We start from the raw sequence: 24530 nt of genomic DNA on the forward strand, positions 1-24530 counted from the left end.
AGCTTGCAGTTGGCACAAGGCTCTGCGAGATGGAGCGGAAGTTTGGCAAGCGTTTCGTAGCCCTGTCTATGAGCGAAATGTCTGTGAGGAGTCGGCTCGTAAAAGCCGAGAGGGAAAAACTCATGATGCTGGTGTATTTTAGTCGCAGTGGCCACTACAAGAAGGGTTGTTCTTTTTGGTGTGCAAATTTCATCTGATTTAATGATATCTTTCATAAATAAAAAAACTCAATTTTAACTTTAAAAGTCGTTTTTCTCAAAACACAAATTTTGCCATTTATTCCAATGTGCCCCTCCTTTTTCAAGCACTTCTAGTGCTCAGACCTGCATGAAATTTTGTCCAAACTTTTTCCAAAGTAAAAAAAAATGCAATTATCTAGTTTAAGTTTCAATATTTTATTGTAAATTAAAAAAGTGTATGTATACCATTACAGGGGTAGGTGAAATATGGACTTTTTACGTCTATTATTTTTCACGCGTATTCCATATATTGCATGTGCTGCCTAATTAGTTATTTGCACTCTACACCTTATTTGAGGCATTATGAAATATACATAGTAAAAAGTTACAGAAGTTTAGGGATGAAAAGGGGAAGCAAAAGGGTTAAGGTTTTCACTTTGCCATGTTACAGAGCTAAAAGTGTGTAACTTGCAAGAAAACTAATAATATATTTGAAATCGGCATAAAATGTTCCATTAACAGCTCAAGTTTCATTGCTCTAGGGTGAATATTAAAAAAAGTGTCTTCGAGTAGCATCTCCCGTTAACATCTCAAAGCCACCATATGATTATGAGAGACGCCGCAATGAGGGCTTCGAAAATTTCGAACACCTGGAATTCTTGAACGTGCATCCAAATCTGAGCGCACAGGCTTACAGCATTTTAGCCTTTATAAAAAATGCAGCAGCCGCAGCCGGGATTCGATCCTGCGACTAGCGGGTCAGCAGCCGAGTACCTTAACCACTAGACCACCGGGGCGAGGCTGGATTTGAAATGAACTATATTTTTAAATACTAGTATTTATGAAAGAAATCAAATCTAGGCGGTACTGCTGCACCACATTCTAGAAGTAACCACAGTCCCATATAACTGCTGCCAAACAAGCAGTATACATGATCAATATGTAAAGGCCATCCTGCTCATTTTCACACTTCACTACGCTAGCCTGCATGTCTAGCTGAAAAAAAAAAAAAGCTGTCAAATATGCCAGTTCTTGTTGCATAAATGAGATCAGGACCGATAATGCTTGTGGGAGTGCTGACACCCCCTGTAAAGTTGTTTGCGCCTCTTTGCTCACCTGTTTAGCGCAGAAGCCGTGTTTCGGGGTCACAACTATTGAGCGGTAGGTGGCGTTGTGTTCGCGAGCGGAGATCACCGCTATCATCATCATGGTGGTTAGAGCGGCAGCGCTGGCAGTGAACCCTGGTGGCAGCAGAGAGACTTCAGCGAGTCTCTTTGGCTGGTGGCGGTTGGCGCGAACGGTTGTCTCTAGCGTGGGTCTGCCGTAGACGACACCGCGGGTTGTCTGCGGTGGGCCCTCGTGGTAAGTGAAATGTTGGCGACGCCGCCTGGGGTGTGTTATTGAGTTTGTTATGTTGTTGAGTGTTGTGCAATTTTGTGTAAGGTTGTTTAGCGTGTGGATCACAGTTGATGCTAAATGAATCAGCTGACAATATCGTCGATCAAAAAGTAGTTAAATAAATGTGTGTTGTTGGGTTTGTTCCGGCCGCGTCTGCTGTGTCCGTTCACTCCAAGAGCGTGGTGGTGCTCTCGCCACATCAAGACCCTACACTGGCTGCCCAATGTTGGGCTCTTGGAGCATCGAACGACAGCTTTCGCAGTTCGGTACAATCTTTTGTCAAAGCCGGCATAGAGTAGGCCTAGGGGGTTTTCTTTGCTAGCGTCGGCGGTGTGCTTTGTTGAGAGCGAGGAGATCAGTTGTTGTGGTGTGTTTAAACCTGTCAGCACATTGAGTTTTTTTTTTTTTCTGCTCGCAAGTGGTTTTGTTGTTGTCGTCGTCGGTTTTCAAGAACATTGTTTAGTTGGGACGAGAGCCGTACAGTCTGCATCCTGAGGTAAGCAAAGCTTAGAGCACGTGGATTGTATGCCAGGCCTGAAGCGAGTGAGTACAGGAGCCTCGTCGGTGGTCCGAGTTTCTGTAAATAGCTTCTCCTATCTCTTTGAACTCAGGTAGTCGGGTGTCGTAGCTGTCTGGTGTTGCGGCTCGACATTGAGGCATCGTGACACCGTCCGGGACAGAGGACGCCGATGGCTCAGTAAGCTGCTGTGTGTGGCGAGTGATAAGGCCACCTTACGGAGTGGATGTCTTCTTGCGGCTGTCTCTTCTGCACCTAGGTTGGGTGCTGGGTGGATGCCGGTTATTGTCATGCGACTCATTAGGCCTAACGCTCTGCGCAGCGGCCTGTCACACGTGACTCAACTAGGTGGATCGTGGCGTTGAGGTGTCTTACTCTGCTTCCCTCCCTTATTTTTTTATCTTGCGATGCACGAATTAGACAAAGCGACCATTGTTTCATTTTTTAGCTGGGAGCCATGGCAGCCGCGGATGTATTAGCTAGCAGTTATGACCATCGTACCATGTATGCGAAAAGCCAGAAGCTCTCTTCCGTAGGCACTACTCCATTGTTTCTGTTGAGCGTTGTGGAATGTACGCAGCGGGAGTGATGTAATCCACGGCTGGCTGTCTTCTGCACATCGTCAGCGCCGCTGGCCAGGAATGCGGTTGTGAGGTCGGACGATGGACATTTCTGGGACCTGTGCAACTGCCTGCAGTCTGGCAACCCCGTGCTGGTCGAAACTGGAAGATGTGTCGGCGCGAGTGACGGTTCGTCCCGCCGACGGCAACGTTGCTGTTGCGGTACCAATACTGAGGTGAAGTCGTCGAGCTGGACAGTGCAGCAGTGTTGACAGGCGTCAGTGTCTTAGTGCACGGACATTATTAGGGACATGCGTTGTCATTTTTTGTTAGAGCTTGTGTAGGTGATTCTTGTGTGTGTTTTTTTTTTAATATATGGTTTGAATTAAAGTTGAGGGAATGTGGGGGTGCTGACACCCCCTGTAAAGTTGTTTGCGCCGCGCGGCACATGTGTTTCATGCAGAAGCCGTATTTCGTGGTCACAACTATTGAGCGGTAGGTGGCGTTGGGTTCGCGAGCGTAGATCACCGCTATCATCATCATGGTTGTTAGAGCGGTAGCGCCGGCGGTGACCTCTGGCGGCAAGCAAGCCTTGGTGGCAGAAGAGAGAGCTCAGCGAGTCTCTTCGGCTGGTGGCGGTTGGCACGAACGGTTGTCTCTAGCGTGGGTCTGCCGTAGACAACACCACGGGTTGTCTGCGGTGGGCCCTCGTGGCAAGTCAAACGTTGGCGACGCCACCTTCGGTGTGTTATTGTGTTTGTTATGTTGTTGAGTGTTGTCTAATTTTGTGTAAGGTTGTTTAGTGTGCGGATCCCAGTTGATGCTAAATGATTCGACTGACGATATCGCCAATCAAAATGTAGTTAAATAGATGTGTGTTGTTGAGTTTCTTCTGACCGCGTCTGCTGTTTCCGTTCACTCCAAGAGCGTAGTGGTGCTCTCGCCACATTGAGACCCCAAATGCTACACACTAGTAGCATACTGGGATGCTAATATACAGATTCTTTTCAATTCATTTAGGACTCATGAGCTGGTCGAACAGTAAAAGTTCATCATTCTTATTCTGTCAGTGCCATTTCGGGGCAAGATTGGAGCAATTGCCAACAAAAATTACTGTTTGGAGCAGCATGAAGCAGCATTGCCTTTTCGAAGCAGTGTGGAGCAATTGGAGCAGCCCTTCCATTTCTGCATTTATTTTGTCATTTTTGTTTTTCTTTTCATTTCAACTACACAGGTACTATATAATGCATGGCTTGACGAATAAGCTTTTACTATAAGTCAGTGCTATAGTATGTGTCTTTCTCTGCATGGTCTTTCATCTTTTGCGCTGTTTCCCTCCAACATGTCTTATCAACATGCTCAAGCAACCACTTTACTACACACTTCGATTGACCAGAGGCGAGCATGCAGACACGTGGCAAGCACACGGGCACTGTCGTGCTAGTCGTATTGCTGCAGGCCTCGCACCAAGAGAAAACAAGTACTAGCAAAGGTGCATTAATTTACTTAAGGCAAAACTCACAAAACTACTGCACAGTCAGCCGGAATGATTAACTAAAGTAGCTGTCCTTTTTAGCTGTTGGCAAAACCATAGAGTTTGCTAATGTTAAAGGGAGGGAACTCTGACACAGCAATCGCTTAGCCACGATGGGAATGATGGGTAGCACACCCATTTGCCTAGTTTTCGTACTTGAGGCTTCGTTTATTCTTGCGAGCAGGCATTTTTTCAGGATAAAAAAAAAAGGATAATTGTGAATGCTATGAGCTGATATGAAATGGCGAGCCTAAAAGGTTAAGGTGGAGAAGTGCTACTGTTGAGAATTTGCTGAACTTGGTTTTACGACAAAGCGGCTATAGGCCATATGGGGCTGAAAGATGAAAGTTTAGACAAATCCATGCACTACCCATCCTTCCCGTGCAGGCCATGGGCTACATACACACTAGCGCCAAAGTTGCCCCTGGTGCATTTACAGGAAACTCTATCGGAAAAACAGCTTACATGGCAATGACAATATGGTAGCAGGATGTTGTAGAAAGGCCACAATTAGAAGAAAGCTTCCCGTATTGTAAGGTGTTAGCTCTGTTTTAATTGTAATCGGCATACAACATCATTGGTGAGTGACATAAAAAAAGGTTTGTCAATTACTATAACTTGCCTGTGCTTATTTTCAAAATTATCATTGTGTTTTCTTCTGAGGATGATGCATGGAACATGTTGCAATGAAAAACTTGGCGGGTGAAATCACTGATCTCTAGTAAGGGAAGCTGGATGGCACATTGAGCGCGCGCGGTTGAAGCCAATGGAAGTCACCGCCATGAACAGACACCTGCTGCAGGCGCGAGGGCTTTTCTCTTCTTTTTGATGATATGCCGGCCTGTGTTGTTACGTATAACGTTTCAATTACTCCTTAGTCGGGCGACAGAGAAAAAAATTTTCACATGATGTTTTTACAAAAAAAGGAATGAGCGCAACGATAGCCAGAAGTGCTAAGGCTTGTCTTTTGTCAGTGATCTGGGAAAGAAAACAACGATGGGATGGCATCGTTTTGAAGATGAGTTTTTGGACCAAGTGGTCAAAAAATTACCCTGCCAAACGGTCACTGCGTGGTCAGCTTTCTGGAGACGGCGAAGTAAACTTTACGAATCGACCGGAAATGTGGTTGCGATGACATTCTACACATAAGTACCTCAAAATTATATGCATTTTTACACATACTGCGAAAAAATTATGGTAATCGACTGCCCTTTTGTTTTTTTTACCAAGGCGTGTTGAACGTGTTTGGTTTTTAATATGCAGTTTCCCATGCTCGAGGTTTCAAATATACGAGAAGTGGGTCAGTAAGAAGGACAACTGGGCGCAGTCTCCAGAAAGCAGACTTTGCAGTGACCATTTGGCAGGGTCATGTTTTGACCATTCGGTTCTGAAAACTCATCATCGAAACAATGCCATGCTAACGTTTTCTTTCCCAGATCACAGACAAAGGATAAACCTTAGCGCTCTTGGCTGCCATTGCACTCATTCCTTTTTTTTTTTTTTTGTAAGAACATGCCGTGAGAATTTTTGTACGTAACAGCGAGCCTCATCGATTATTCGCTCGGGCTGCAGCCAGCGGACAGCCCGAGACGTTCGTTTTTCTCAGGCACTTCTCGGGCAGCCCCAAAGCTCCGCTTACCTGCCAGAACGCTGCTGCAAACACGTCCATTTTTCCTCTTCGGCAGGCAGCAGGCTGCCCGCGAGCAGACGAAGCACTTTTGCGTGTTTTTTTTTTCCTTGCGTCGTCAGCTTGTGAACGTTGTCTCTGCAGAAGTACAGCCACTGTGGCAGAAGTTCGGCGCTCGGTTTGACGACTTATTAAGATTTGCTGTTTTCACGTTTGTGAGACGTGCATTTCAGTTTTAGCCTTACCATGTTTACGACGGTGTCTCCTAACACAACGAAATACTTTTTTAATGAGATACAGATCAAAGTGTGCCCTCTCTGTAAGAACGGAGGTTTTATGCTGCGCGATGGTAGCCCTACGTATGTGAACAAAGGTAAGACATTTTATTGTCGTGCAAGTATTTTACCTGTTGTCTAGGTTTAATTCTTGCCTTCTCGCTGCGATGAGGCTTGCCTGGGTTATAGCTCTTGTGAGAATTGAGACATGCTAGTGGCAACCTGTGCCCTGCGTAGTACTTTTTTGCCTGTGGCGTGAATAAGACCATTTGCTTTCCCGCCGCGCCTTTGCAACGGGCTGTACTGCGTTTTGGTGTTGCCACAGACAATAAAGTGTTGTGACCTTGAGCAGTATCGTGTTCTCACCACGGCGACAATTGACTCGTGTCCTGCGGCTCGCTAAGACAGTACCCACGCTAGTGGCTGTACTTCTTCGGAATACGTGTCACTACATTAGCACCATACGCGGCATCAAAAGCTTTAAGCTTTTGACTGCTCTTAACGAGTCAGTTCGCCTGTGCGATTCGGGCTTGTCGCAACAAGTCTGCTTCGAGGAATTTTTGTTCGCTGTCCTTGTAAGCGGATGCCGCGTTGCACAAGGAGGCCATCGCTTCTATTGACGGGAACCCTTCGGCACCTGTCCGTGTCGGCACTCCTTATTGCGGTGACGACACGAGGTGCTTAGCCGCTCCCTTTGAAGATGGCACGTCGTTTCGGAATGGGCCTCTTTCTTGCCTTACCCGAACGCTACGCATAAGCGCCTCTGACTGATAATGCGCCCTTCGGCATGCATGGCAGTTCGTCGGCACAGCGCTCGCAGTCGGTTCCCTGTGGAATTGACAGGGCGCAGGCTTTGGCCCTCGCCGACTTTTGCCCGCCATCAGCCATGCAATCGACACTTCGAACGCTTGCTAAACAGGCACCTGAATTGTCAATGGTAGCCGCACGAAGTGCGCATTTTGTTCGACAACAGGCCAATCCCACAAGGAGCTTTGTTTGCTTTGGGAGTGGCGTGCAGGTCGATGGTCCATTCGACACCGCCCCACTGATCGAGCTGGGCGACTGCTCACTTTCGCTCGACCGCGCCGCTAACGCACCAACGGCTTCCTACAAAGCCGGTGCGACGACGCAGACGTTGCTGCAAAACGCCGCGCAGATGATCCAAGTACTCTCGGGAGCTGTGCAAACGCTTTCGGTTGCTCCGAAAAGCGGTCATCCATCCCGCTGTTATGTTGCCTGTGCCAACCTATAGCGGATACGGTGATCTGCTCACCGCCCGAGATTACCTGGACTCTCTATACCGTTATCAGAGTGCAATGGGTTTGGATGATCAGGTGGTGCTCGAACGTGTTGTTCCAGCTGGACTGACTGACGCGGTGGAGAGATTGTATCGGCTTGCCGGTTACCGTGCAGAAACCCTCGAGAAGTTTTGTGCGAGCTTTTTGCACGAATTCCTACCCGCTGACTACGAAAGTAGGATACGGCAAAAGCTTGAGCTCCGTACACAAGCTCCTGGCGAGTCTTTATAGAAGTATATACGCACAATGGATGAACTTATTTCTATCGCTGAGCCCCGAGCCTAGAACAAGGAGCACGTCGAACGGGTGATACAGCAAGCACATTCGACTTTTTCGGCATACCTGCCCGGCGGCCGCTTCCGTGATTTGGAGGAGTTGGCTGACAAGACAAAGCGCATTCAAGGCGACCTTCTCGCCGCGCGTGCCTATCGCCCGCCGCGGCCAGCCAGCGGATGCCCTTGAGTCGCACTGCGCTTGGAGAGGGGCCATTAACCTTCCCCAACGGCAACAGCCTCTCGGCGCCGCCTTTGCGGCTGCAACCGGCTGTGTGTGGGAGTTGAGCAATCGCGCTCTTGATCCCTTTACACATGAAAGGCGGGCAGCCTGTGCTGCTCCACCTGAAACCTACACACAGAGACGCCGGACGCTTTCCGACCTAAAGTAATGTGGGAGGTGAGGCTCGCAGAAACGTATCCTGCGATAATGTAGCGAGCCGATCACAACAGCTAGAGGCTGCTCTGTCTGGGAAAACAGACCGTGATAGAGTGCGCTGTTACTGCTGCCGTGAACGAGGGCACATAGCAAGGGAATGCACCAGATCCAGGTCTCCTGCGAGGCAAGAAAATGGGTTTCCGAGTCGTTCGTGAATGCACGAGCGACCCAACCTTTGCTTCTTCCCTCTGCGTGCAGGGCAAGCACTTTTCTTGATGATATGTACGCGCCGTTCGTTCCAGTCACTATTGCCGGCCGTGAATTTTCCGCGTTGCTGGACATGGGCGCTAGCGCCTTGTTGTTCGGCGAACAGGTGTTGTCCCACTTGCAGAAGCACTCAGTGCGCTAGCGGAACAGCCGAACGACATTCATCCCTGCGAAAGGCGTCGCCTATTCGGCAGGCGCTGCAAGGTTGACTGTCAGGTGGGGAGATCGAATGAGACGCTGCCGTCTTGTTCATCTTTCAGGGCTCAATGTTCCAGTGATTCTCGGTCCGAACTTTCTCCTTAAAACAGGTATCGTTGTGGACATTGCGAATAGCGGCTATCGTGATGGCCCATTTTGCATACTCAAGCCGTTCATCAGCCCGCTGGCGCTCACCCTTGCCTTTGCCGCAGAAGCGTTGGAAACGTGCCTTGCGCAGAATTCGGAGCCAAGCCCCTGTTCAACACATTTGCACTCTCTAGTCCCCTTCGGGAACGAGAGGCGTGGCACGAACTGTGTCGTGCGCCAACTTCGGGGTCGTACTCTGGCGTTCTGCGCTCGTTGGCTCGAAACCCCTGTGTGGATCGACCGACACGACACGAAGAGGCAATACATCCTTTGGTCACCTGCGCGACTCAGTTGGATGATGCACAGAAGGCTCGTCTGTCGACACTATTACGTCAGTACGACGAGCTCTCCACTGATCAACCGGGCTGCACCGATTTAGTGAGCCATGTGATCGAAACTGGTGACGCGCTTCTTTTGAAATGTAACCCCAGGCCAGTCAGTCTCGCCAAAAGGCAGATTATCAATGGGTTGCTAGACGACGAGCTTGCAGCTGGCATTATTCCCCACTCATCTAGCTCCTGGGTGTCTCCAATTAAGTTGGTGCGTTAGAAAGATGGTAGTCATCGCCTTTGCATAGACTATAGCTGTCGGAATGGAGTGACTTGTAAGGATGACTATCCGCTCCCCACGATAAACTTCATCGTAGGTAACCTGGGTGATGCACGGTACTTTACCATGCTTGACGCCTCAAAGGTTACCTACAGGTCCGAATGGGTAACCGTGACCAGTTTAAAACTGCGTTCATGTCCCACAGAGGGTTGTTCGAGTTTACTTGTATGCCCCTTAGTCTTTGCTCCTGCGACGTTTCAAAGACTCATGGACCGCGTCCTCAAGGAAGCAAAGTGGTCATACTGCATGTGTTACCTCGACGACATCGTAATTTATTCACGAATCTTCGAAGAGCACTTGGTCCATGTTGCCGATATACTCGAGAGGGTGAGGACCGCCGGGATGACATTAAATCCCGCTGAGGTCCAATCAGAGCAGACCCGTGTTCAGTTGCTCGAGTTTACGCTAGGCGAAGGTTCCATAGAGCCGGATCGGGTGAAACTTCGAGCTATCCTCGATTTTCCCGTGGCTTCGCCACTTTTTAGGAGTGATCAACTTTTATCCTTCCTTCATTCCGTCCTGTGCCAGACTGCAGGCGCCCTTGAACAAGCTCTTGGGTATGTCTGCTGAGTGGCAATGGGGACTTGAGCAGCAGGAAGCGTTCTGCCGACTGCCGAACGCCATAGCGGAGACAGCGCAGCTCAAGCTCCCCGACCTGACCAGACCGTTCGTTGTACAAACTGATGCGAGCGATGTGGGTTAAGACTGTTCTCCTACAGGAATACGATGGCGTGTTGCAGCCGTTGGCCTTTGCCAGGCGCTCCTTGTTCTCTGCGGAGAAAAATTATTTCGTGACCGAAAAGGAGTGCCTCGCCATCCTGTTTGCACTGCGGAAGTTTGACGTCTATCTTGATGAGACGAAATTCCTGGTGCAAACGGATCACAGTGCGCTCAGATTGCCGATGCGGCTTCGTGAGTCTGCCGGCATGCTGGCGTGCTAGGCACTCCTGATACAGCACTACGACTTTTCAGTGCAGTATCGAAAGGGGAGCACCAACGTTGTAGCTGACGCGCTACCTCCTTCTCCATTACCTGCCGAGGACCTTAATCCCGGTGCGACAGCCGCTAGCGGTGCCTTAGCACATGCAAGCATCGGGGGCGAAATAGCGGCTTCGCCGCCATTCAGCGAGAAGAGTGAGTCCCCATGCAGACAATCCTTGGCTGCTAACCAGGTAAGCGGCGCACCGCGAAGCAGCCACGCAGGGGAGTTTTCCGAAGGCTACAATGCCGAGAGCGAACCTGTGACGCTGACGCAAACGGTTGTTGCTGCGGTCCTGAGTGGGCGTGATACCAGACTCCCCCATTTTGGAAGAATGGGAATAGCTTTCAGCAGAGAAGAGCTTATGAAGGCCCAGCAAAGTGACCCGTTTCGTCGCGAAATGTGCGACGGTCTCAGAGAGGCGGAGCGCTGTGAGGCTGCTTGTCCTGCAGTGGGCGCCGATAGCGACTGTCTCGGCGAGACGAAGCGCCATGACGCTGCTTGGCGTGCAACAGACACGAATGGGGGCTCGAACCAGCGTGTGTCGCTGAGTCCCCGGCGAATTCATATTTGCTGGACCATGACGGGCTCCTGCTGAAATATATAGCCACTGACGACGAGTCCATCGACCCGTTTAAGGTGGTTATGCCCAAAAGTCTCAGAGCCGCACTGTTGAGATTTTCTCACGATGAACCCAGGGCCGGTCACCTGAGTTGGTCGAAAGTTTTTGCAAAACTGAGCGTGTTGTGACCTGGCCCGGCATGAAGCAATACATTTTTCGCTTTTGCTGTTCTTGCCGCATCTGTCAAACGGTGAAATCAAGGGGTGGCAAACTGCCCGGTCTGATGTAACCGACTGTCAGTGAGCCTCCGTGGCAAGTGGCCACCTGCGATCTAATAGGACCATTTCCCAGAAGTATGCAGGGGTTCATTCACCTGATGGTAGTCGTTGATCACTTTTCGAAATGGGTGGAATTTTTTCCACTTCGAAAGATGACAGGGCGAGCGGTGCTTGAGAAGCTGCCGGAAGTGTTTTGCCGGTTCAGCTTCCCGGAAAGGCTCATCACGGACAATGCTTCGTATTTCACCGCACGGGTGTTTGGTGTCACGTGCTGTTGCCTCAGAATCGATCACTGCACCACTTCACCTTACCATCCCCAGTCCAATTTGACGGAGCGCGTCAATCGTACGCTCAAACCGATGTTGGCGGCCTTTGCCGAAAGTCAAAGGAACCGGGCAGACCATTTGAGTGAGCTTGCGTTCGCTATTCGAACATCTGTGACTCACTCAACTGGTATCTCGCCCGCCTTCTTAAATTTTGGAAGGGAGTTGGCAAATTCGGTGATCAGCGTCACTCAACGCCAGCTCAAGAAAGAGGAGACCCCGGCAGACTCGCATACTTGCTGAAAAATCCCCATTTGGGAAAAATCAGCCGTGCCCACATGGCGGACCTGAAACCCTTTGTATCACGGTGTGACGAGCTCGCACCAGAACCCTGCGGCACTTCGCGCAAGCAACGGGGCACACCCAGGGCGATGGACGGCTTTCGAACCCCGCACCGGTATAATATGAGGAAGCGATCAACTTTGTGATTTCGCGCCGAACAACGGACTTCTCCCCAACCAAAGGCCCTCAGTTTACTGTCTAGCCTCAGTATAGGTTGGCTCCATTATGGCCTTTTCTTGTAAAGAAGTCGACCCTGCTCTGTTTGCTGCCAGTGTTTCTATTTTGCTCTGTTTTACTTTTTTTCGTGTTTATTTCGTCTACCGCGAAAGGAGCTGTGACCTTGAGTATGTGTGTATGCGTGGAAAGAGAGACGAAGGACGCTTTGCGCCTACGCTCGCGCAGCCGTCGGCGGTGTGTGTGCGCACGAGCTTCTGTACGTGTGTAGATGCGTGATGCTTCAGGGCGTGTCCGTGAAGAGTGCACGTCCTGGCTTTGCCCCATCGACGTGGACACTAGAAGTGCTCGGGGCCCTGACCCAGTGCCGTCAGACAGTCCGGCCGTGCCCTGCTCTTGGTCGTCGCCGAGAAGCCCTGCTGCCTTTTCGACCATGGCTCATCTGCGAGGCCAGCTAACAGCAGCTATGTGCTGCTGGCCAATGCCAGGGCGCTTCGCAGCCAGTTCCGGTTCGGCCTCCCTAACACCCGGCGAGGCCCGGCTTCGCGCAACGTTCCAGCTCCGTCATTAAGCCAAAAATTCAGGGCCTCCGAACCACAACCAAAATGGCGTTTGTCGGACTCGCGGCTAATCAAGGGCACCAACAAGCCATCAGAGAGCCCCCTTCCGTGCCTCTGACCTCGCATTCAGGCATCGCAACCAGCGGACATTGTCACGCTCTTCCGCTCCTCTGCGCGGTGGACGCTATCCCTCCCAAGCACCACAAACACTAGTCCCACTTTCCTGTGCTCCCTTCCACAATTATTTTTATAGTGTCATGTGTTTATTTTGTTATTATTGTTTTTTTCTCCTCTGTCATCATTTTTTTAGCAGCAGTTACAGGGCTGGACTGAGGGTAGCTGTCGCTCATAGCAGTGTCATTTTAACTGCGTGGGTGACGTCTGGGTGCCTTTTGCAGACCGGTAAAAAGCAAATTTAGGAGAGGGGGATGTGGGAATTGAGGCTAGCCCACTGCCTTTGCGCAAGCTTTGTCGCCTTTTCTGCCGTTCTCATGTCCTGACATGACTCCCCTCCTCCGCTGTTTGCCGTGCTGGGAGAGTAAGGAGTGACGTTTTAGTTCGCCACCTTTGCGCAGGCTTTGTCGCCTTTTCTGCCATTCTCATGTCCCGACATGACTTCCCTCTTCCGCTGTTTGCCGTGCTGGGAGCGCAAGGAGTGACGTTTTAACCTCTTTCACCCGGTAGTGGATGTTGCCTGTGGCACCACGCGCGGTGTCTCCTGAGAGGTTTTGCGTGCGTGCGTCGAGAGCGGGTCAGAAATTCTCTGGGCAGCTTTCGGTGAGCCACGCATTCTTTTTCGTCCGTCAACTCCCATTGCTCAGGGCTCGTCGGACTTCACTGACGGCACCTCGCACCCGAGGCAAACGCTCACCTTTTGTTGCCCCTTTGCGTAAGCTCTGCTGAAGGCCGGTACAGTGTCCTAGTGCATGGCCAAGCTACGTTGACCTGTCTCTCTCCGAAGCCAACGCGAGTGCCTTTGCCCTAGCTCGAGTAACCGGACCTTGGTCCCGGTGTCTGCGTGAATCACCTTTACCATGAAGACGTCCTCGTGACACCCTGTGCAGTACTTTTTCGCCCGTGGCGTGGATAAGCCTATTTGCTTTCCTGCCGCCTCTTTGCAACGGGCTGTACTGCGTTTTTGTGTTGCCACAGACAATAAATTGTTGCGACCTTGAGCAGTGTCGTGTTCTGCGGCTCGCGTGCCCTGCGGCTCGCGTAGACCGGACCCACGCTAGTGGTTGTACTCCTTCGGGATACGTGTCACTACACTCATTCTAAATCTGGTGGTCGGTGTATGTGAATGTGACAGCCGTCAACGTCGCTGATATCACGTCTCGAGTGCCGGCTTCCACTCCTTGGCATTGCTACAGCGCATGAAATGCAGGTTTGTTTCGTGCAATATCGTTGCTGTCAGGCCTCTTGATCTCTCTCGCAGTGATATCCAAGAGCATGACACATTACAACGTGCCCACTCTGCTCCAATCATGTCAAATTTGTCCACAATTCCATGCATTGTAGTTTAAGTGGTGAGATAGCTAGCTTTCTTCGATCAGCATAGCCTTCTCAGCTGACACTTTCATTCGTCTGGTGGGAGCATTGCGAATAAAAAGCATACCTCTCAATTTCTTCTGCAAGATCCACAGATGTGCTTTTGGACAGTCAAAACGTTCTTCTGAACTCTAGGTCTGCAGATGCTGGCACAACCTGTTGGGCGTATAACGGAAGACGGTGCTGTTCCTACCTCATTACCAGGGCCAACTACAGGCTAATATGTGATGGTCCCCCCATTTTCTTTAATCACGTCATAAGCACACAGCATTGCAACGGTCTTGTCTGCCGAAGCCTCCATGTTTACAGGCCGATGATGTAGCAGACGACACAGCAAACACGGCGGCGCTTGCATGACGACAATGATGTGGCGAGGGCAGATTCGGGCTGCTTACGCTTGCCCAAAAATTTTGCTTCTCGTCACGCTGATGCATAGCTGACATCATTTCCTGTCCAAAAGGAGTCCTTAGGCTGCCCTCGGGCTGCCAAAAAAGCAAAAATCGAAGAGGCTCAGCACTGCACCGTATTCGGGCAGCGTTACTCGGCGTCTGTAATTTTTTTGTGTAGCGTTAGTTGGTGTTGCAAGTGATCCCTAATCGTAGGGTTTGTTGCGTGCACTAGCTGTAAATTACAACAGCCCGCCGTATTTGGATGGCGTTGCTACGGCGTCTGTCATTTTTTGTGTAGCGTTGGATGACCGCGAGAATGTTATATTATAAAAAAAACGCAAAAATTACAATCACAACAACTGCCACCGGATAATATTTGAATTATGCATTTAAGTGCCCAGAGGACGCCAGCTTCCCAAGCGCCTGCCTGGGAGAGCGGGCATGCGTCATCCAGCCTTTTTAATGGAGGTCAGTGGGTGAAATTTGGGTGGAGGGCCCGTTTATGTCCCAAGGGCATAGGTCAGCGAACTCACCCATGAGTCGACCTACTCAGATCAAGCCGCGAGTCTGAGTGAGTTCCACTCATGATTGATTGATATGTGGGGTTTAACGTCCCAAAACCACTATATGATTATGAGAGACGCCGTAGTGGAGGGCTCTGGAAATTTCGACCACCTGGGGTTCTTTAACGTGCACCCAAATCTGAGCACACAAGCCTACAACATTTCCGCCTCCATCGGAAATGCAGCCGCCGCCGCCGAGATTTGAACCCGCGACCTGCGGGTCAGCAGCAGAGTACCTTAGCCACTAGACCACCGTGGCGAGGCAGTTCCACTCATGTTTGCCGAGTTACGGTCCTATCTACTCACATTCAGCATTACTATGAGCCTTACCTGGATTCATGTTCATACTCACAAGTATTCCGAAATAGTACAGTATCAAGATACCACATCACAGAAATACAAGAGGAAAACGTGGTGCTGTGTGGTGAGAACCTAGCCAATGCCATAAATCGTCATTTCATCAATGCGGGCGCCTACAGAGGCTTTTCTGAAAGTGAAGTTGACTCGCCCTTTGAAGAAACCACAGATATGCAGAATTCAATTTTTATGCTTCCTATTGACAGTGATAAGACTGCTAGCCAAATAAATATACTTGAAAGCTATGTGGCACCAGGTATAGACGAAACTACCGCAGCTGAACTGAAGTTCATATGTTCGTGAATATCTGATGTGCTTGCTTACATAATAAATCTTGTATTGATAACAGGTATGTTTCCGGCACAGTTAAAGGTTGCCAGGGTAAGGCCAATATATAGAGGATATGGCATTTTTATATCTCAAATTATAGGCCTGTCTCAGTATTTTCGACCTTATCAAAGTTTTTCGAAGGCATTATAGTTGACAGGCTGTTATCCTTATTCAATAAGTATGGCATCATAAGGACATGTCAATATGATTTTCAGAAAGATAAGTCTACGGAACAAGCATTAACGATTAGTAAAGATCACATTATTGCAAATATGGAAAATAAGAAATTTACACTTGGTTTATTCTTGGACAAAAAAAAAAAAGCCTTTAATTCAATACATTATGACATATTATTAAAAAAGCTATCACGGTACGGCATATGTGGGTTCACCTTTAATCTTTTACAAAACTATTAGCATAACAGGTACCAACTAGTAGAAATGAAGACAGTTAAATCAAGACAGCTTCGATTGACACAAGGAGTTCTGCAGAGTTCTATACTGGGTCCATACTAATAATAAGTTTATCTAGTTTACTGGATAACTAATAAGTTATCCCCTTGAAATTCCTTTGTAAAAGTATAGAAATTCACATGTTTATATCGAACTGTATTTTTACCCACCTTTGGTTATATTGAACGTCGCGTGAGCTGAAAAGTGCACTTCGACACTCCCCCCCCCCCCCCCCCCCATCTCTGCGGCAGCTCGGCTCCTTGCGCGAGTTGGAAGACGTGCTTTGACACTCGCAGCGCCCGGCGACCTCTGCACTATCTGGGTGGCACCACGCTTTCGCCAAAACCCGAAACGCTCGAAAAAAGGTAAGGGCGAGAAGGCTCTGACTGAACAATCTCTAACTTGCGAAACGTTTCTTTTTCTCTTTCTCTTTTTTATGCTTTCTTTGCGTACCCGTCGGCTCAGAGAGCAGGCACGAAGGAGCCGCCGTCCTTCTCTTTTCGTCATTTATTTTATTTTATTTTCTTGCCATTCAGCCAACCACAGCTTGCACCTTTTCCTGTTACCCTCGCAGGTGGCCATCGACTCGCGAGCGCTTTGTTGCTTTACGTTGTCGTGTCGCCTACAGGAACCACTGCATGCAGAGAATTTTTCTCTTGCTTGTGTGGTGTGCAAAGCCACTGCGGACTCCTTGAATTGTCGACTGTTCATGTAGCTACGGCCAGTGTCAAGAAGCGCCCATGACTTTGCGACGAAATTGAAAGTTATTTAGCGCGTTTAGGCAGGCGAGAAATGTTCGACCGCCGCGAACGACTTCGGAATACCACGGAGCACTCTGAGCACCTTGTTGAAAAACAAGGCAGCTATCAAGGCAAAGACGGAGTAGTTAACAGGCGTGGCAGACTATCTGCGGAGAATTTCCGCCGATTGTTCTACGCTTTCCTCATGAGCCACATCAACTATGTGGCTCCTGCCCACCTGTGGCAAAAAGGAGACATACGCCGTCTCGACCTGATCATCTGCCGGTCCGTTAAACAGGTGCTCGGGTTACCGGGCAGCACCTGTACGGTCAAGCTCAATGAGCTAGGCATTCATAACACATTCAACGAAATTGTAGAAGCTCAAAATGTATCTCAACTTGTAAGGCTGTTTTCCACTGCAGCTGGGCGACAGTTACTAGCCCACCTCGGGCTCAAATCTCCCGTATCCCAAGAATGTCCACGGCAGCTCCCCGAAGACCTGCGCCCAAAATCAACAGTATCCCCGATACCCCGTAACATGCATCCCACACATAACGTTGGGAGACGTCAGGCACGGGCGCGAGTCCTACTCAGTACTGCAGCTGCTATGAAGGATAACGTGGCCTTCGTAGACGCAGCGCAGTACGGCTCTACAGACCACTTTGTCTCGGTGGCTACAACACCTCAAAGGCAAACAATTGTCGTCTACAACTTTATTAAATTCAAACGCTGATCATGCCGAGCAGGTCGCTGTGGCACTAGCTCTCACTGCCACCAATCGCACCGCCATTTACACGGATTGGCGCGCAGTCGCACGGGCCTTCATAACGGGCTCAGTTTGTCGGGAAGCAGCGTGCGTTCTTTCTGCTGCCAATTGGTGAGGCAAAAAACACATAATCTGGTTCCCAGCACACACTGGCCGACACGTACGGGGAACCATCCTTAATGGCACGAGTAGGCTCACTCCCGGGCGCAGGGTCTAACATTCCTCGCCGGGGAGAATCACTCGAAGGTTGAGGACGTCACTGGTTTATTCAGAGACCCGTTGCTAACATTTAATGAAATTTGCAAACACTACCAGTTGGAGCAATTGAAATACCCACTCCCGCCCGCACCCACACTTAACAAGACCTAAGTCCATAACTCTGCAACTCTCACAAACGGAGGCGTATGCATCGCTTCGAAATTGCTCTAAATGCACAGATGGCATATATCCTGGGTGCCCGCGCTGTGGTCATCCCAAATGTACTCTCTAACACATGCTGTGGCAATGCCCCATGTTGCGCGAGAGCAGCGAGTCTCCCTCTACGGAAGCGGACTGGACCCGTCTCTTCACAAGCCACGACAAAGGAAACCAGCTTAGGGCCATCCAGAGAGCTCACAACATAGCCTAGTTTAACCTCCCCGTCCTGTCGTGGAAGAGGCCCACCAGTGTCGCCCCCTAAGAGGGATTGAGCACCGCCTCCGCATACTAATAAAGTTCTTTGCCTGCCTGCGGCGGAACAGCAAATGCTGGGAGCCTGTCATGTGCGCGCTTCTGCCCACAAGGATGTAGAAAGGACACTCTATGCCTGGTTTCTAGGAGTGTGCGCAAAGAACATTCCGGATGCTGATCGCCAAGGCCAAGTGGTTTGCCACTGCACTTGCTAAAACAACTTGACGACAACAGCGGGTGGCTTCATCTATTTAAGCAGCGCTACAACATCATTGGTAAAACCAATTCTGGCAAAAGCGAAGTGTCAGCAGCCAGGACACCCAGCAATGGTTAACGAAGGAGTGACCGGAATTCTTCGTGAAGATTTCTTTGTAGAAATTTTTAGCATCTGGCAAGACATGAAGACTTCGAGACGGCGGAACTTGCGGAAACCGGTAAAGATGGCGGCGACGCGCGCATAGACGATGCTTTTCGCGAGTTCTCGTCCGTCTTCCTGGCAGCAGTTCCACACGAAGTGTCTGCGGACGATTTCGTGAAAGCGGCGAACTGCTATGTCCAGGCTGGTGCAAGCCTCGCTGACGAGGACATAATAGTTGTGATGGCAGGGACCCAGGATGCTCAGAGCGACATCTCATGTGATGAGGAAAATCTTTTGGATGAGACGCTGGCTGCCCGCGCGTACTCCGCTGCTGAAGTGGCAGCACCATTCGGCGTCATTCGTTGTATCAGCCACATGGAGGGAACCAGGCTGTCGCACCTGGAAAGCCTTGATACCGTCGAGACTAGCGTCTTCAACTTGATTTCAAAAACGAAGAAGCAGACCAAGATAACCGATTCCTTTTCACGCAAACAAATCATTCTGTTGCGGCGTGTGTGCAGAATTAGTCGTCATTCTTGAAGGCGCCTATTGCAGGTGATGGTCTGCTACAGGTAAGCTCTCAGGGCCTGTATTCTTTTACAGTCGAATCTTATTAATTCGAATTTGCTAATTCGAACTTCCAGTTATAGAACTGGCGCTGTGGTCCTGCCAAAGCTATGTGCAATCGAATGGGCAAAAACGCCTGATAATACGAACGCGCAAGCACTTGCGACGGTTGACTCGAACATACCGCGCTCCGAAAATGCTCCCACCACCACACCCAATCTCGCGACAGAACCGCCGACACTTCATCGCTGGGCGTGAAAAAGGAAAAGAAGAAAAAGAAAGAAAAGGCTGCGGCAGAATGTTTGCTCTCTCTCAAATGCCGATCCGCTACGCACCTGTGCCACGCTTCTCATTCTTCCGTCCCTGCCACAGAGACCCTTCTCCTTTTAACGCCGCGTGAGAAGAGAGAGAGGAAAAAAAACAAAGCTGTCATGGAGTGTTGGCTCTCTCTCAAATGCCAATCTGCGAGGCGCTGGTGCCACGCTTTCCCCTTTCCTGTCCCTGCCACGTAGAGACCCTTCTCCTTTCAACGGCACGCTCAAAGAGAGCAGGAACAACAACAAAAAAAAGCTGCCGTGGAGTGTTGGTTCTTTCTCAAATGCTGATTTGCTTCTCTATGCATGGAGACGCTCCTCCTTTCTCGTCATATGCTGGCCAAGCTACGGCTGAGGGTAGCAACGAAGAGGCAGTCGTCCTCGTCTCTAAGAGTGTCGGTGCTGGACATTGCCGCATGCAACTTCTCTTGCCAGGAGAAGGCTGAAGTCGAAGTAGAAATGCTTTGCAAGCTGCGTGTGAAATTGACTGACCCGCTGCAAGGTAAACGTGTGCAGACGTGCATAACCGATTACTGTAATTACTCAAATCTAACACGCACCTTTTTTTCCGGTTAAACGAATTTATAAATCGCATGCGCCTTAAAATCGAGTGCGAAAAAAAATGAATACGGTCATTCTATTGCCATCAGCATTTCCAAAATGGCCGCCCCCTACGAGCGTCGGCATGACGTGTCGGCGATTTCTGCCTATGTGTTTCCCGTGTGCGGCACTTCGTACGTGTGCTGAGTAGTTCGTCATCTTGTAGTGCATTAGCATCGACGGCATAGAAGGGCCGACTCCAAAAACTCGACGAGTGCACCACGATGCCGCTTTTGAAAGAAAAGTCATCGCGTGTGCCGAAACGGACGGAAATCGGGTCGCATCGCGGTCATTCGGAGTCTCCGAAACGTGAGTGCGGGACTGGCGGAAACAAAAGCAGAATATTGTCGACAGCAAAGATTCACATAAAGGCTTCAGTGGACCACAGCAGGGTCGGTTTCCGCAAATTGAAGAGCTGCTCGGCAAGTATGTGATCCAGCAGTGAGCGGCACAGCGGCCCGTGACGACAGAACTGCTCCAAGTGCAGGCTATGCAGTTAGCCTTAGAAAAAGGGCTAATGCAGAGCCAGCTTAAAGCGAGCAGGTGCTGGCTAACTAACTTTATGAAGAGGAAAGGCTTTTCCCTTCGAAGGCGAACGGGCATATGCCAAAAGTTGCCAGAGGAGTACGAAGAAAAGCTTCACAGTTTTCAGAGGTTCGTCCTAAACTTGCGGCACAGGAACGGCTACCTGCTTGTGCAAATCGGGAATGCCGATCAGACGCCTCTTAACTTCGACATGCCTGGCACCACAACTGTCGAGAAGAAGGGGGCGAAGCAAGTTCGCGTGCTGACATTGGGCCATAGTAAAACTAGAGTGACGGCAATGCTCCGTTGCACGTCAGAGGCACAAGCTTCCCTCGTACCTCATATTTAAACGGAAGACGCTCCCGAAAGGAGTCGTTTTCCCGAGTGGTGTGATCGTGCGGGCCAACGAGAAAAATGGGTGCGCGTTGCAATCGATGTCTTACTTTTTTTTTTTCCGTCGTGGAAACCGGGTGGGCGTTACAATCGAGGGCGCGGTAGAATCGAGTAAATACGGTACTTCAAATAATGATGGATGTCCTGTGATTTATGAATAAATGTAAGACTTCTGAAACTTCTACCTCGTGTGTTAGCTCAATGCAGATGCGCCACTGCATGGCGAGCCCTCAGTCCATTTAGCTTTCTTCAACTTGAACTTCTTTTAATTCGAACAAATTTTCAGGCCCCTTAGAGTTCGAATTATCGAGATTCAACTGTACATCGAATTTTTCATATATGTAACTAATTTGCGATCCCGTTCGAGTTCGATATATCCTTGTTCTACTACTAATTATGTAGAGTTGCGCCTCGTACTCCCCCTTCACCAATTCTTCCGGGGATCTGCTTGATAAATACAGTGGACTCTTAGTAAACAGAAATCTATTAAACCTAACTGTTGCTTAAATGGAACAACTGCTTCTGATATTATTGGTTCAATCCCTGCATACTGCACCCCAATTCACCTCTCAGTAAATGGAACTCCTGTTAAACTGAACACATTTTCCCAGTCCCTTCAGGTTTCATTTAATGAGAGTCGACAGTATATCTTATGTTGCCATCTGTTTCAATACAAATGTACTTGCTAGGTTTCAAATACTCATAACTCGTATTAGAATGTATTATATTAAAAGACACCAAGAAGAGCACCGACTATGTGAGATATTGGTGTTAAAGAGCATTTGACACCATGATCTAAAAAGCTCATTCTAGACATGCAAACTAATGAGTAGACTTACTCAGACTCGAATCAATCTGTGAGTCTGAGTCCGAGTGAGTCCACCTGAAAAAAATATTTGTGAGCGTGGATCCGAGTGAGTGCAGCTCAGGAAAATTTTGGTGAGTCCGAGTCAGAGTCAGTCCTAAGCACTGAATACATTTCATGAGTGAGTCTGAGTAAGCTCTACAATTTTTGCCGACCTATCCCCAACGGTAACCCAGCATTGCATGGAAAGCAGACCTGAATGTGTGTCACCATCAGCTAGGATGTAACAAAACAATGGTTGTCGCCAGAAGTAAGGCTTGAAATATGGTGTATGCCAGCAGTGGCCACTGAATGCCTTTACCTCAACCCTCTTTGGGATGGCCAACGACTCGTGCTCCTGCAGAGCTCGGAAGGTCTTCAGCTCCAAGTGTGTCTGCTCAATCTGCTCCGCAAGCTCCTGGATCTGCTTTATCAAGGCCTGTCCTCGTGACTGCAATGATAGCAACCAGCATTTGACCAGAAAGCAGCATGCAAGCAAGCAACACACATGCTCTCAGAGAAACCCAGGTGAGTATCATCTCAAGACTAATCCAATGCAAGATGGCACGTCATATTGCTCTTGTCCCCTGATCATGCCATTCTAGGCATGGCTCTTTGTTATCGTCCTGTATGCGATAGAGCCACATGTCGCTGATAAGCTGCCCAGTAATCATGCAACAAAATGACTCTCATAACTAGAAACCGGATAATAGGTGAATGCCTATTTTGTTCCTTGCGTTCCTATCATGCCATTCTGATATATGAGCATGAATTAGAGCTTAAGAAGGGTTTTCGTAGTGCTTTTATAGTGCCTATAATTGCCTATTTTTGGTGTTCTTGTCTAAATCTCCATTTTCCAAATACGCGCCTCTGTGAGCACTATTTAAGCCCAAATTTTGTTTTAGAGCCCGATTTGAAACAGGTATTCGTGTAAAGAAGGCAACATTGATATTTCCAAACACTGTGAGGTTCAACGAAGTCCATTTGTTTAGGCAACTTCCGCAAAACAATTGCTAACCGCAGTGAAATGGCACTCACTAGCTACCATACGCGAGTGATTGGAGGAGGAGCATAGAGAGTGCAAAAGAGATGTGCCACCGGTGGCTACGTACTACTACATACATACACACAAGGGATGGACAGGCCAACTCCTTAAGAAGCTTCGCCCCTAAAACTGCGGAGGGCCGCTCATGGAACGCTTATGTTGATTCAGTGGTGGCTCAGGCCGTCAAATTGTTGCAGTTAGTACAGCAAAGCCTGAGGCAGGCGCCGGAAAGTTTACAATCAACGGTATATTTAACATACATTCACTCTATGCTTGAATACGCTTGTGACATACGAGATCACTTGGCATATACTTTAAGTGACAATAATAAAGGAATACAGAATAGGGTTCCAAGGTGTGTCTTAAGCCATTACTTAAAAAATGACAGCTGTACCAATATAAAAAATCAACTAGAATGGGACTCACTATCATCGTATCGAATTAAACTATGGTTAAAGCTCCTGTGTCGAGCATTTCATGGTAAAACTCGCATTCAAAAATGAATGTACCTAAACAGTCCTCTTTGCACAATAGTAATTGTTTTAAGATTTTAGAATGTCATATCACATCTAATTTTTATATTAATTCATTTTTCATTAGTTACATGACTGAATGAACTGTTTTTGAAGAGAACAAGCGTGCTGTATCAATGAAGGCGTGTTTTTTTTACATTATAACCCATCTGCTGCAGCGCCTTTGGGTAAAGAATGTGATGTGCTTTTGTTTTGTTTCAAATTTACTTCTTTAAGCACCCTTCCCTAGGTGACATAAGAAGTTGTATTTAGACACTATCAGTTCTTGCCTGCCCGATGAAAGGCGTTCTACCAGAGTGATTTTCCAAATTGGTAAGCTACAAGCCAGAAAGCCATAATACCAAGAGGCAAGCTAGAAATCCCTTGCTCCTCGCCCCATGTAGCTATCACGAGCCTAATTCCTTTCCTGCTTTCTTAGGTATCGGGGCTGGAAAATCACATAAAGCATACGCACCAAGAACATCATAATGTGCCCCAGCTTACTTGTGTACGTACGCCGCTGATGTGTCGTTTCGGCGTTCTCAGTAGTGCATTACCTATTTCTGTGGGATGGATCAGTCAGTGCATGTACTTTTTGGAGAGGCTCGCATGGATCATGTTTCGTGACCGCGATACACAACGTCACTCCGCTGAAACTGCGGTCAGAGACGATGCACAAAACACAAGCTAAGTGTTATTAGGGTTGATGAAGGCATGATGCAGGAAGGACAAGAAGATGAACGCAAGCGAAATGGGGCAATAGTAGTTGTAGTAGTGGTAGTAGTAGTAGTACTAGCAGCAGTAGTAGTAGTAGTAGTAGTATATAGTAGTAGTAGCAGTGGTAGTTTGCGTGGTTTTACGTAAAAAAAACTCACAATAAGAGTATAATGGATGCTGTAGTGGAGGTCTCCGGAAATTTTGACCATCTGGTGTTCTTTAACATGCACTGACATCGGGCAATACGCGGGCAACTACATTTTCGCCTTTTTCTAGATGCGACCACCACGGCCGGAATCGAACCCGCGACATTCGGGAGAACGGTGGAGCACTCTAGCCGCTGGTCCACCGAGACAGACACGAAACGAGGGCCGATCAGTGTAAAGCATCTCGCGGCTATTGAAAACAAAAATAACAACAATA

The 24530-nt window shown here is 48.8% G+C and overlaps 1 protein-coding gene across 5 annotated transcripts in view; it reads right to left on the reverse strand.

Moving 5' to 3' along the window:
- The window catches only part of Cdc5 (cell division cycle protein 21), a 322395-nt gene that overhangs the window by 46478 nt on the left and 251387 nt on the right, over window positions 1–24530 (reverse strand). For 2 of the 5 annotated variants that reach the window (XM_075894722.1, XM_075894721.1), the window contains exons 13-14: window positions 22156–22284; window positions 5828–5953 (exon numbers count right to left, since the gene is read on the reverse strand). In XM_075894722.1, coding sequence (XP_075750837.1) covers window positions 5828–5953; window positions 22156–22284 — 255 coding nt within the window. Of the gene's footprint in view, window positions 1–5827; window positions 5971–22155; window positions 22285–24530 lie in introns of all 5 variants that reach the window. The other 3 variants (XM_037426347.2, XM_037426348.2, XM_075894723.1) reach the window with 2 other exon arrangements.

Source organism: Rhipicephalus microplus, chromosome 5, assembly GCF_043290135.1.
Source record: "Rhipicephalus microplus isolate Deutch F79 chromosome 5, USDA_Rmic, whole genome shotgun sequence".
Classification (NCBI taxonomy): Eukaryota; Metazoa; Arthropoda; class Arachnida; order Ixodida; family Ixodidae; genus Rhipicephalus; species Rhipicephalus microplus.